The sequence below is a fragment of the Tachypleus tridentatus genome, chromosome 10 (genome assembly GCF_004210375.1).
Source record: "Tachypleus tridentatus isolate NWPU-2018 chromosome 10, ASM421037v1, whole genome shotgun sequence".
Classification (NCBI taxonomy): Eukaryota; Metazoa; Arthropoda; class Merostomata; order Xiphosura; family Limulidae; genus Tachypleus; species Tachypleus tridentatus.
Window position 1 is genome coordinate 157,373,344 of NC_134834.1, and position 15,271 is coordinate 157,388,614.

At 32.7% G+C, this 15,271-nt stretch overlaps 1 protein-coding gene across 2 annotated transcripts in view; it reads left to right on the plus strand.

The window, feature by feature from the left end:
• The window catches only part of LOC143230731 (laminin subunit gamma-1-like), a 96,328-nt gene that overhangs the window by 60,103 nt on the left and 20,954 nt on the right, over window positions 1-15,271 (plus strand). For both annotated transcript variants that reach the window (XM_076464801.1, XM_076464802.1), the window contains 8 exons: window positions 3,716-3,901; window positions 4,146-4,263; window positions 5,566-5,673; window positions 6,128-6,264; window positions 6,841-6,963; window positions 8,795-9,097; window positions 9,679-9,903; window positions 14,150-14,335. In XM_076464801.1, the coding sequence (XP_076320916.1) occupies window positions 3,716-3,901; window positions 4,146-4,263; window positions 5,566-5,673; window positions 6,128-6,264; window positions 6,841-6,963; window positions 8,795-9,097; window positions 9,679-9,903; window positions 14,150-14,335 (1,386 nt within the window). The remainder of the gene's footprint in view (window positions 1-3,715; window positions 3,902-4,145; window positions 4,264-5,565; window positions 5,674-6,127; window positions 6,265-6,840; window positions 6,964-8,794; window positions 9,098-9,678; window positions 9,904-14,149; window positions 14,336-15,271) is intronic.

A 15,271-nucleotide genomic window follows, 5' to 3' on the forward strand; every position in this document is an offset into this window, starting at 1 on the left:
AATACACAGCCAAGAACATACGTCACATGCAAAAAAGAAAACCACAGAAACAAGCGACGGCACTAAAATAAGTGTACAACGGTAAATCCGCTACACTACTTTTAAGTGTATATGAGCGAAGGAAATGTATATCGCTTCAAATTCTTCGTAGCATTTTAAGTCGACCTCTTGATATAGTTGTGAAGAGGCGTAGATTGGGAGGTTGTTGTAACACCCAATATTTTACATATTTCACTTGCATATCAACTGTAAATTTTGCTGTTATATTCTGTATGTCTAGCAAAGCGCTCCCAGTTTGCACCTTCTTCTCACACAAATGTTACGTGTTTTTATTTTGATTTAAAATGTAATTCAAAAAGTAAACAGCGTTCGTACATAGCATTAGAAGGTTACAGTAATAATGGAAAAAATGAGGGTACAAATACGTTTCTGTGACTGAAGTTATATATTTTGGTTCACACTTTTATAGACATTCCAAAAAAAATCGTATAACCCTTTAAATTTTAGTTAGTTAAATGCTCATCAAATAGTATTTGTGCGCTCATGTTATATGTACGTGCGTATAAATAAGTAAATAAGATAGATACGATTTAACTAGTCTAGTAGTTGGCATGCTTGGACTGTGAATTCGAGATTATACGGTTCGTAGACCGTTGCCGGAAATCTTGCTTCTTACTTTGGAACAGTAGGTGCCCTAAGACTGTCAGATCCTACTAATTAGTCAGAGAAGAATAGCCGAAAAGTTAGCAGTGGGTGCTGTTGGACTGTCTGTCATACCTCTCGTCCACCGGTTCAAAAATAAGGACTGCTATACGTAGTTAACTTATTCTGTAGTTTTACGTGAAAATTCTGAAATAGTTTTCTGTTTAATAAAATTATATAGGTTTATTTTTGTGTACTTGAATTTCACGTGTGTTGCCCGTTCTGCATATAGTATTTTAAAATCTATTAAGAATAAAGTACCATGATAATTGTACTTTGAGAACGGCTATGTGTTGTTTCAAAATAGAGCACGTGTCAAGACTATCGTATACTTGGACCATTATGTAACTAACTTTATTGAACACTTATGGGTGTTTACTGTAGTACTACACTTGTTTTTATTGTTACCGGAAACAGATGAAGGTTTTAACCCAGAACCTGAGGGTTTTAGCTCAACTGGTAATTGTAATTTTAGCTTTGTTTATAGGCATAAGATGTTTGGTATGTGGAGTAGTAATACAGCAAATTTAACATTTACATCATAACACCAACGAAATACATTAAAAATTCCAGCGGCATGCACTTATGTACACCAACTTATGATCTCTTACAGAACGCTTAAATACTTTCTTTCAACGTATATTGTACGTTCACCGACCTTCAAGTGTCACGTTTACCCGGTATCTGCTGTGTAGCGAGTTCACTTTCAGTTTTGTGTTACTCCGAAAGGAACTAATACAATTTATTACCAAGGAATTTAAGATAATCATTGAAGTGTGTTTATAGAAATGTTAGTTCTGTTTGTTTTTTTTTTTTTTTCACGTCTCAATCGTTACTATGATACCTTGTTTAACTTTAAGTCTTTAGTGGAAATTCCACAAAATCGTACATACCTTTGTTATAAGTTATAAATTGTAGGATGAATTGAGAAAATGACGTTTACTGCAATGTTTGTCAGGTGAATATGAATATTCAAATATAAACTGTTGGCATTATAATTGAAGATGTTACATGAACATTCTGAATATTTTATCACCTGTGGATCTAATTAACTGCAGGTGTCACTTAGCAGACAGAACAATTCTACATGCCTACTAAGCTGTCAGTAGCTCATTGAAGCTGTTACTCAGGCTGTCAGAACAGCCCCTCCCACCAGTGGCACATCGGAATGTCTGCGGACTTACAATTCTAGAAACCGGGTTTCGATTCTCATGGTGAGCAGAGAGCCCATTGTGTAGCTTTGTGCTTAACTTCAAATAAACAGTCAGGACAGCTCACATGCCACTTGAAGTTATTACTCAACCAATCAGAACAGTTCACGTTGTATGTTAGGTGTTAAAAGAAATTACTATACTGAAAATATCTATTTATTAATAATTGAATTGAAAATTTGATTAACAAATTCCATAAGAAGAGCTGTGAATGTCGCACGTATATATGAATTTCAGTACACGTAAACTGTGACATTAATATACTCAAAATTCATGTCTGCATATTCTCTCATACACCATTTGTTTTTCCGTCACGTATACAAACATTTGGGTCGGAACTGAACACGGTATAATACTAATTTCTTAAATTGAAATAAAATACAAACCTATAGTCAATAATTAAATCTTAAAAAAAAAGAAGGTAACCGAGGTGAGATTACGAAGTTTGTCAAAAGTGCTTTTTTTTCCTTTCGTTTTAGGGCTAAGCCTTAAGTAATAAATGATATATGAATACCTTTTGAACTATACAGAACACGCCAAAGCCTGGGGCTATGTGTTTTCCATTGTACCTTGGATGTTCGTGTTTTTTGGTTTTTTTGCTCTTTCTTTCTCTAGAGATATTGAACCATTTGTATAACTAAGATTGATTGTTTCACTCGCTCTAGATTTGGCATGGAATGACAGGAAGGATTTAGTTAGTGCAATCTCATGATTTAGTAGTAGCTGAGTTGAAGAGTACAGTTTACCCTAATGTAATTGCACTGATGTCGTTTCCTTATTAGTACGTTTTGTTATACAGCGCTTGCGTATGTAATCATTTTATCACGTGCTCACTAAACGCCCTAAAGCCTCCCAGTGATACAGCGGCGCGTCTGCGGTCTCTCACCGCTAAAAACCGGGCTTTGATAACCGTAGTGGGCAGGGCACAGATAGCCCATTATGTAGCTTTGTGCTTAATTCTAAAAAAAACAAATGCCCTAAGACCACAAGTTAACTTTTGAAGTTAACATAAAGCAATTACCCTATCCTAGGCATAAATAAATGCGGAATATCTTATATTAAAGGAGATTTGCAGTAACGAGCTTTGTAAGACTTTTAAGAAATGCAAATCGGAGGATCATTGACCTTTTAATTTTTTTTTCGTTAATAATTTCGTTTTATATTTTAAGAGGATTATTACATTGGTGATGATTATCACTAAATAACTATCTATCTCTAACGTTAATGTATGAATAATATATTTTCCAAATGTTACGAAAAACACTTCGTAATTTAAGCTCGAATCTTTCTTTTTTCATGTTGTATATTTATTGAATAGTACGCTTGTACCTGCTAAACTACATTCACCAAGTGTTCATTTTCCAAAAGAATTACAGCAATTTTGGGACAGTTTTCAGTTCGGTCCTGTTAATAAGCATTGTTATAAGGTTTGACTTGTATTAGCCACATATACATAGTAACAACAACAAAAACTTAACGAATACTAAACTATTCGTTAATCATACTAAACCAGAGGGAACGATTTCACTTTAGTAACATAAATGTGTATATGTTCACTGGTATCCACACAGATACCTTTTACTATTATTTGATAATTACTTTTCTTTATAACTGCTAAAATAAACATCATATTAAAATTCCAGTTTGTATTTTTCATGCATACAGACAAGTGCTGTTAAACTTTAATAAAAACGTGAAAAAGTAAAATCGTTGTTCGTTTTTTTATCACTCTAGAGCCAGTTTTAGCTATTTTAATGTCTCGTAACTTTAAAGTTTACATTGATTATTTGTTTTCTCTCTAGCCTGTAACTGCAACGGCAAATCCAATAAGTGTTACTTTGACAGACAGCTTTATGAACGCACGGGACATGGTGGACATTGCATAGAGTGCACTGACAACACTGATGGGCCACATTGTGAGAGGTGTAAAGAAAATTTTTATGAGCGAGATGATGGAAGATGCGTACCATGCAACTGTGATTCAACAGGTACGTTTTATTCATGTATACTAACCTATGAATGTGTATCTGCTCATAAACTTGAGTTGTATTGGCAATGTTCCTTGTGTGTTACCCTTTTGTAAAGTATGTCGTGTCTCACAGCTTTAAGGTGTTTGCATTAAATATTTATGTCCGTGTAAAGGCTTAAGCTTTTCTCTCTCTCATTTCACTTTTCACAGATCAGTATAGAGTATAAACATTTTATTTTTTATAAATCATTATTCTTTTCTAGGTTCACGTAGTTTGCAGTGCAACCAGCAGGGTCATTGTCAATGTAAACCTGGGGTAGATGGGGAAAAGTGTGACAATTGTGCATCCAACTATTATGATTTCAGCCCTCAAGGATGCAGGTAGGAATATAACAATAATATGTCAAACACTTTATTAAAGAACTCTTACACAGATACTACATGTGTAGTACCACACACCTGATTAACTTTTGAAGAACATATGTCTAAGTTCAGTGTAAAACAAAATCACTGGTACATAAAAACTATGCTCCAGTCATGTGGACAGTATCATCAAACTGGTGTAATTAAAAAGAGAGTTATATTAGTGAGGACATGAGTATTTTACGAACAGAATTAACAATTGTTCATAGCAATGTTTACACTCTTAGAAACATCAGCATTTTTATTAATTCTCTTTATAGACACTTATGTACATAAAAAGTGGAGAGTACAGTATTTTTTGTGATTTATAACACTTATTATTAATATCTTTCCTTTCAGGTCTGTGTTAGTAGTGTTAGTTTCATCTATCTGCCAGTTCAGTTTATTTAGTTAAATTGAGAATTGTTTCAGCTTATCTTTTGCTTGGCACATATGCTAGCATAATAGACATGAAGTTGTTGGTAAGATCAGTATATAAATTCCTTATTAATTTTTATATTTTGAGAATAATCTGACTTGTATTTCATTGTACAAAACAGAAATACAAAATAAAGTGATATTGCAAATAATGCAACTAGAAAATCATTAGGTTTACACAGCTTGTTGAAATGTCTTATAAGAAGTAAGATTAGAATGAAGTACAAGACTCATTTTTTCAAATATCAAACAATACTTATTGTAATGGTCTGAAACAGTAAAAAAAATCAATCTGTTGTATTTGAAAACACTTACTCGCCCTTGTGTTTTGATCCTAATGCTCTATAAAATGTAAAATAAAGGTTTCAAGCCCTCATAAAGCATTTGGGTTTTTTTCATTAAAATATGAAAAAAACGTTTTTGTAGTACAAGCAAATGCTATATTTAGTCTTAGAAAAACGTTTTTCAAATTTCAGCAATTAAAAAAAGCATTAATTGTTTAGGATATGGATCCCTGCTAATTTTTAAACTGTAGAAGGTCAAAAATCATCTAGAATCTAATAATTTAGAAATATGGATGAGTGTTATTTTGCCAGTTTTACTTTTTATCCATGAAAGAAAGTACTTAAACTAGAGGGAAGGCAGATGAACTTCATAACACCTTATTACAAGTTTTATAGAAACGTTACTTAAAATTTAATTGAAAATTGTCAACAATAAAGCTAGAGGATCAATATTGTTGTATTGTTTTACCTCAGAATCATAAAACAGCACACAAACTACTGACGTTCTAATTGTATTGTATTTAGGAAAGAAAATCAAATTATGAATTAATTATTGCAGGCCTTGTGGTTGTAATTTAGCTGGAAGTGTGAACAATGAGCCAACCTGTGACCCTTTATCAGGAATATGTCAATGTAAGGAGAATGTGGAAGGACAACGTTGTGACAGGTAAAATTGTGCATTTCATTGAATTCATTAGGAAACTGTAATAACTTTAATTGTTAAGAATTTTCTAACTAGGATTTGAAGGACCTCATGTTTTGATTTAAATAGAAAAATAAGTGCTTACTGTGCTGATTAATGACATTGGTAGAAAATTGTATTTTTTTTTATTGGAGAGTCTTTTAAGTTGTGTATTAAGTTCTATACATCAGCTTTTTGTAAGTGAATGCCATCAGTTTGTTACTGTTATAAAAATAGAAAGTAAAGTATTTGTTTATGAAGAAAGAACTATATCACAAATATTATTTACTGGCATATGAAACAGGGTTGCTGTAGTAGAACTTAATATTTACTGACAGAAGTTTTCTTGAAAGCTGTTATTGTTTAGTAATGTGTCATTACAAGTTTTAGACAGCACAACTTATGCATAAATTAAGCTTCCTTATTATCCTTTATTCAGGTGTAAACCTGGATTCTTCAGCTTGCAAGAAGAGAATGAATTTGGATGTCTTACCTGTTTCTGTTATGGTCATTCTTCAGTATGTAGAAGTGCCCCAGGTTATTCAAAAATTTCTATTGAAAGTACTTTCACTAGAGGTAAGGAAACTTGATTTTAATTATACTTTGCTTTGTTTAATAGATTTTAGTCTCTTGGCAAGTAATTAGCAAGAATTTTTTTTTAATCAGAGTACATAACTGATATTAGTATCTCTGAACCATTTTTTGGGTCCTTCTATTCAAAAGGAGAGGTTCTGCACACTATCCCATAAAAAGATTATAAGGAAGTTAACCTTTGACTGCTTCCAAAGGTGCCTCTTTTTTTTTTTATTATAAAATGCAGTTTTAATTAAGGCAATTTAACTTTATTGCTGTTATTTAAGAGATTAGATAGGCCAGAAATAACTTGGTATACCAGTTCTGGTTTCACCGACTTGAACTGGCATGCATTAGTTGTCTTCCTCTATTGATATATATCTCAGAACTACTGAATAGAACTAAGATTATTTGATTCCTTTTAAGTCTTTATTTTTAACCTTATAATGCCTTTGTATCTTTGGTAATTACTTTAAAATGTTATCTGAAACAACTGAACTAAATATTTCAAACTAAAGTTTATGGTTGAAGTGTCAAGATTGCATGCCCCCTTTTTTGTTTTTTACAATATTTATTCAGGGAAAGAAAATTGGAAAGCTCAGCTTCATTCAGGTGAAGAGGTTGGTTTTCAGTATAATGCCATTATTCAGAACATAGGAGTGGAATCATCGGGGATAGATCCAGTGTACTTTTCTGCTCCTAGTAAGAAATTTAATTATTTGTTTTAAAAATAGCTGTCACAGGAATTAAAATTTAAGAAATTGTCCTTAATTTGTCACAGTTACGTATGGTAAAACGTATAAACTGATCTTGTATCTGAGTGTAAAAAAAAATTAATTCACTTTCATGTACAACAGACGACTTCAAGATAGAGAAATAAATGGTGTAAGCATTGTTTTATTAAACAGCTGATTGGAAACTATTATTTCTGAAAAAGCTGTTTTTGAGCATAGAAACATGGAAGACTTTCATATTTTTTCTGATTTGAATATATCATTATTTATTTAAAAATGTCTTATCAATGCAGTAATTATGCTATTCCTTAGGGAGTTTATTAATATTCTCATGCACACAGGTCACCTTTAAAACAGTCATGTGGTGACATTAATATCATCATATCTACTCTTTTATAATTAATATAGAATATATATTTTTATTCATATATGTTCAAGCTGTTTTCTAAAATTTCATGCTGTTGTTCTGCATGTGGTTAGTGTCTTCTTAGTAAACTGGGTTTACGAAGATCATAAACATACTTACTTTAACTGTTACATATCCACCTCCTTGTATTGTGAAGCATGTTGTAGGATAGCTAGCATAATTGACTGATTACATGGGTTATTTTTTCATGTTTTTCATGAATGCTTGATTCCATTTGATGGCTAACCTTGGACATGTAAATTAGTAGATGATGTAAGAGGTACTGTATTTTCAGAAAAATGTCTTAAAACCTAAACCAATTACTCAAGTGAATAGTAGACTTAAACACAAGTTAAAGATAAATTTGAGAATAAACCTTACAATTTAACATCTTATGTTGTAATGCAGTTTTTCCTGCACATGGTAAAACACAATAGGTTAATTATTTTGGTGTAGTGTACTTCACTGTTGAAGGATTATACAAAAACCTGTAAATATTTCTTGATTACGTTAGCAACCAAAAATAAGAAAAAAATTTATTATAAAGAACTCTGTATTTTAAACTTCGTGATGAAAGGTTTGGTTTGAATTACATGCAAAACTGCACAAGAGCTATCTGCACTAGCCATCCCTAATTTAGCAGTGTAAGACTAGAGGGAAGGCAACTAGTCATTACCACCCCTGCCAACTCTTGGGCTACTCTTTTACCAATGGATAGTGGAATTGACTATCACATTATAAAGTCTCCATGGCTGAAAGGGTGAGCATGTTTGGTGTGACAAGGATTCAAACCCGCATCCTGTGGATTATGGGTTGAGTGCCTTAATCACCTGGCTATGCTGGGCCTTCACAATGAAGGGCAATGAAGAAATAGTCTATTTTATAATCTTAATGATTCAGAATATTTATCAAACATTTTCTATACTCAAAAGGAATGTAACTTGGAAAAGGGAATACAAACTGGGAAAAGTTGAGCTGTGATAACAATTACATACAGAGTTATCACCTACATTAACAACTTTTGCATTCTAAAATGGTAAAATAGTCATTTGCTTTTCAGTTCTATGTTTCATATTCAAATGTTAATTATTTAAATACTTTTGAAATTCACAAATATGAGTTTTATCTTTAAATTTATAAAGTATCATCACTGTATCTTCTATAATGCAATGACTTAAAGGGTTAGTTTAATAGATTGTTATTAATCTTAACTTTTAACATTGAAAAATTTAATTTTTCAGGTAAAAACAAAGAATGATATTTGCACAATTTTTAGCTTTTGTTTCTTTGTAGTATTAATTATTTTAAGCTTGTTTCTAGTCAACTCTGCCCTAATAGTTATAAATATTTGAATTTTTGAAATTAAATATATGCATTTTTTGTTTTGTTTCAGGTCGGTATTTGGGTGATCAGAAAAGCTCGTATAATCAATTTCTCCATTTTACCCTGAGAATTGGTGATAATGTACCTCAAGCAACAGTGGAAGATATCATCCTGGAAGGTTCAGGGCTTATGATATCACAACCAATATTTGGCCAAGGAAATCCATTACCAAATATTAAGAATCAAGAGTACAAATTTCGACTTAATGAACACTCCATTTATGGCTGGAACCCTCGGATAGGCGCTCTGGACTTCATTAGTATTTTGTCAAACTTAACAGCTATCAAAATCAAAGGAACCTACTCAGTAGATGGTATCATTAATTGATTATACCATAATGAGGATTCTTACTTTTTACCATTAATAATCATTATCAAGTTACATTTTAGTGTTTATTTACAGTTGTGATAAGGATGAGTGAAATTATCACCTTTAACATCTAAATGAAAATAGATATATACATTTAAGCCAGACTGTTGTTACTGTAATCTTACATATAATTGTTTTCTAATTTAAATAATTTTATGGTATGCTTCTGTGTCTGAAGAATTACCACTTTATAAATAAAACTGTTTTGATGTTGGTAATAAACTAATAGTTCTAGAAATTAAAAATATTACTTCAGTACAAAGGGGAACTTGTTATTATATATATACAAGGTTTCACTTTTTTTTTTTACAAAAATTAAGCTTAATCTTCTGTAATCATTTGTAATGCATTTTTTTGTATGAGATAGCATTATTCAAAAAAAAAAAAATTGAAAATTGACAATGGTTTTATGAGAATAAAAAAATGTGAATTATAGAAAAATATAGATCAATAAGTTAAGTATTTGAAAAAAATTACTTGATTTTGGCTAATGGTAATTAATTAGTTTGTTTATTTGTTGAATAGGTGCCGGATTTCTGGATAATGTACAGCTTGACTCTGCTCATCGTTCACCAGTTGGGTTCGAAGCTGCTTGGATAGAGATGTGTACCTGCCCTGATGGCTATGTTGGCCAGTTCTGTGAGTCCTGTGGACCAGGATTTCGACACGATCCACCTGGTGGTGGCAAGTTTGCTCGTTGTGTCCCATGCAATTGTAATGGTCATGCTCAGTACTGTGATTCAGAATCAGGTGAAACAAATGTGTGAACTTTACAGAATTAAGATAAGGGACAAAATGTTATTGTTAAAAGCATCTTTTATGCAGTATAATTAAAAATTCATAAAATTTACTTAGAGAATATTAGATAATTATGAAGCACACTAGTGATACACATACAGGAGTCACAGACAATGAGTATTTGCAATTCAATAGTAAATGTGTCTTATGCACAATATAATATTGTGGAAAATATAAAACACAAGTGTATAAAAATTATACAAAACTGATATTTTGTATTTTCTTTAAACAGAGCAGTACTCCTTGTTTTATGCTACCTTAAATGTATTAATATATACCGAGTGGCATTAAAAATGCAACATGTAATAAAATGAGTTGTTTCATGCAGGTCGAGCAATAATGGTGCAAACACACCTGGGATTTAATCACGTGTATTTTCTGAAAGCAATTCAGTAGTTCAGATCATTTTAATCAGCATGATCACATGTCAGTGTTTAAACTGGTCAAAACTTACCCATCCCTTGTTGTTGTACATAATGTGAGGGTATAGAAAAACGTTTGTATACAGTACACACTGTTCCTTCAACCTATAAAGTGTCATGTTTTAAAAGTTTAATTTCACCACAAAGAAAGATGCCACAGCTGATGCAAGAAAGCAGAGATCAGACTGTTGGGATGCCAATAACAGTGATGACACCAGCCAGGGTTGGGGCACACTTTGGTGTGCACCTTCATGCATGACAGTGCACATTTGCATATGGCAAGGGTGTGTACAAATTGTTTGAATGAGAACAATGTGAATGTTCTGGACTAGCCTCCATATTCGCCTGATATGAATCCAATTGAGCATCTCTGAGACATTCTGGATCAGCGCATTCATCATTGGGATCCTACCCCCAGCTCTCTCGCTGAACTACGTGCAGCACTTCTGGCTAAGTGGGACATCATCCCCAGAGGCAGATTGACAATCTGGTGACATCTGTGCCATGCAGGATCCTGAATCTTCTTGCAGCGAATAGAGGACATGGCTGTTATTAGTGTTCTTGATGTTGAAATCCTGAATGAACTATTTGTGTGCAGTTTCTAATAAAATTTGAATATTGTGTAGTGCAAAGACATGATGATTTCATGATATGTACATTCAAAAAGTATGTTTAACCAAGTGTATTAAAATTGTTTAACTGTGTGTAAGTTGTTGCATTTTTAATGCCTCTCAGTATGCTACTGCAAATATTATTTGAAATGTTCTGTATTGCCCATTATTTTGCAACCAAGTTGTCTGGTTGCTATTTTATATTTACTGTTTCTATAAAAGCTCATAAATTCTTAATGGTATTCAAAGTAGGACTTTGTATGGATCAAGCCATGGTTGTAACAGCTCCAGTGGTCTGACTTTACCACCAGTTATCAATTTACCTCATTTGTTGTATGCTTTTGGTCATTTTCTTGTTCCTGTGGAAATGACGTAATAATTAGAGATCTTGTTGTATCTGTGAGCAATCAAAGTACCATAAATTTTTATGTAGATCTCCAATGCCATTTGCTGACATGCAGCCCATGCTCCTACTGGTCACCTAAGAGGCTTCAGTTTATATGTCATGTATTGATCATGATGTCTTTCTTCTTGCTTTTGTCAAACAAACTGTTATAGGCTGTTGCCAATTTTAATTTTAATTCATCTGTAAAGAGCACCATGCTCCCACTATTTTCATTCTATTATTTTAGGTTTGATGTTTGTTTTAGCCTTTGGATACAGTTATCTCTCTTAAGCAATGGTTGTTGAGCAGCTATACTCATTGAGGTTACTTCATGCATTAGCATATTAGAGTATCTGATTGATCTGAAGATACCATTCTCACCTGCACTTAAGGTCACTGGCAAGATTTCTTGTGGTTGATCATAATTAGCCCCACAACCATGGGCTTTTAATGCATTTCATTAAACCCATCCTGAATGGTGAAGTGTCTCTTTTAAAGATAGAATTACAGAATACATAATTAGTATAAATTAGCACTGCACTATTTAATCACTATTATTAATTGTAATTATTAGAATAATTGCATGTCGCTACGAGGATATTGCAATGCAGCAAATATTTCTAATGCCTAACTTTGCTTAGCCAAATTTAGTATAAATTTCCTTGTCTAGGTTAGTCAAGTCAAATCATAAATACATTTGTAAGACACTACAATTGGCTACCAGCTATCAGTGTGTCATAAATGGTCTAAAATACTATAACAATAAAAAAAAACAGCCAATATTTTTATGACACAAGTTGAAACACAAGCAATTAACACAGCATTACATCCACCACTATACTGGTATAGATATGTAGATGACACGGTTGTGGGATTCAAATCTACAGAACACATACTTAATTTTTTTAATCACATTAACTCTATACATCCCAACGTTAACTTCACATGTGAACAGGAAGAAAGCAATCAAATATCATTTCTTAACCTCAAAATTACAAGAACCGACACACAATTCAAAGCAGAAATCCACCGAAAAATCACCCATACTGGACTATACATTCCTTGGGACTCAGCACATGAAACAAAACAAAAACTCAACATACTAAGAAACCAAATAAACACAGCCATAAAACTATGCTCACCAGATAAAATTAATGATGAATTAGACAAAATAAAACAATACTTCATCAACATCAATAAGTTTCCTCCATAAACCGTAGAAAACATTATACGCACACACCTAGACAGAAAGCAAAATCAACCAACTAAAGTAAATATATCTCACGAATCAAAAAATCACGTAACCATATACTGCTGTATACCATATATTCCTGACATCAGCAAACAAATAACCAACATTTGGCAAAAACTAGTAACAAAATATGACATTCCAGTTAATACCAAATTTCTTCAAAAACCAGGCACAAAACTAAGATCTACACTATGTAAAAACTACACTGACAAACACCACACCAACATTATTTACAAAATACAATGTGATAACTGCCACGACTTCTATATTGGAGAAACAAGTAGAAAAATGGAAACCAGATTCAAAGAACATAAAAAGTCACCTTCACACGTTTTCAAACACTGCAAGTCAAATAAACACAACATAACCATAGAAAACACTCAAATACTAAATAAAGAAGCAAACATAAACAAATGCAAAATTAAAGAAGCCTTACTTATACAACTTAAACCCAAAATAAACCAATATAAAGGAACGCCTTTATACCTATATTAATATAATAAAATAAATAAAATTATATATTCAAACATCTAATACCGCCCTCTACATTTCGACACTCAGTTACACAACCCCTTTCAAACATGTGGTCAGCTTCCGGTCAGTTACCTCTTTCTTTGTGAACCTGACGATGACCGAAGAAGGTTGAAACGTTGTTCACTCTTCTATGTAAAATATTTTCTTAACCCAAACAATCCGTTTTTGCATATAAATTTCTCAACAAGTGGGTTTCTCGACATCACTGATTATCTCTTTCAATAGTTTAGACTTTCCACCTCAGTTGCTTACATTATTAATAGTACTTTTGTTTTGTACTTTAATTTCTGTATTCTACTGAAACCTGAAAGCTCACTTTGATCTATTACATGGACTAGTCTTCATAAGCCCAAACCATGATTTACAAAAGTCTGTAATGTAAAATGTCTGATTTTGGAATCATAGGTTTATTCACAATACTACTGCTGACAGTAGTAAGACTGCTAGTATGGTTATACTTGCCATACCGGTGTCTTATTGGTTGGATGTTTCATTGCATGATTGAGATGCACTTTATTTTCATACACTAGTGGTAGAACTATTTCATAATATTTGAACTTTCTATCTGTTTTGTTTATCATTTTTATAAATATATTTTTAATATTCTGTGTGTCTCTCTCTCTCTACACACACACACACACACACACACACACACACACACACACACTGTATGACTGTTATATTTTCATCCTATTGTTACTAGTTTTGTAGATAAATGGTTACTCTTATATCAGTGTTAACTTTTATATTAATGTTAATGTGTGAAAACATTTCCAAGCTAAAACATTCTAAAACATTAACCCCATGGACTTGACCTTGTATTATAAGTTTTACCTTTATAGTATGCAAATGTTGCATTTTGTTAACTGAAGCTGTGAATAAAATGGAAAAAATAAGATGCAAACAAAAGTTTATTATCTTGTTTATTCATGTGTACATGTCAAGTGCGAGATGAATGTTTACTTAATTAAAAAAATTGGTTCTTCTGTTCTAGGACGCTGCATATGTGAACACCACACTGCAGGTGATAATTGTGAACGTTGTGCTACTGGTTACTATGGAAATGCTTTACAAGGTACCCAGGATGACTGCCAACCTTGTCCCTGTCCAAATAATGGAGCTTGTGTGATCCTCCCTGATGAAGAGGTTGCTTGCTTACAGTGTCCAATGGGCTATGCTGGTTAGTTGTTTAAAATGTTCAACATCTGTGGAACTTATTGCCTAAAAGTTTACTTGTATTAAACCTTTCTTGTGGCTTCTTGATTATATTATTAGTATACTTCTGATATTGCATTATAAAACTGTTAAAAATACAATGTTTTTTTATTTCAGAGTTAATTGTTCCTGTTTTAAACATATTTATGTGTTTTTAAATTATTCATGTAATATCTCAGACAGATTTAGAGATGGAATAAGTTAACTAGTGTAACTTATATATAACTTAACTCAGGCTCAACAGTGATGTAAAATTAAAGACAATGAAGTTTAGTGTAAGCTGTTTTCTTTCTAATGTAAAGGCTAGTGAAGCCCATATTGTAACCTTTAACTTGTGTTTTTAATTTATGTAATAGTTTAGCAGCCATAACCCAAATATCTGTATTTAAAGGAATGGATTTAGTTGCAATGGCTCTCACCCATCCTACTTTCGTTCTTGCCTTAAATGGTTGGAAGAAAAAGAGGTGCAGTGTTTGAAAACGATTCATGACATTACTTATCCTGAGGTTCAAAAGTTGCTGTCCACCACTTCATCTCGGACATATGCTGCTGTACTTCATTCCATAACTACAATGGGAGTGCAGACAGATCTCTCTGTGCCTCCAAAAAAATTGTTCTCAGAACAAATGAAAAGTCTTTTGACCTCCATGGTTAAAAAATTTGATGAATCAACTTCATCACCCATCTCTGTCCCTTACATATATTCCAACAAATCCCCAGATCCACTTCCTTTGGTTCTGGGAACAGGCATTTCCTCGGAAACATCTTTTCCCATCCCAAGATGCAAAACGATCATTTATTCATGTCCTCAGTTACTGGAATCTCCTTCCAACAGCAAAGACCTACCCAATCGACCCAGGGCAGGATCCATGGAGGTTGATAGACCTCCCTCGAGTAAGGA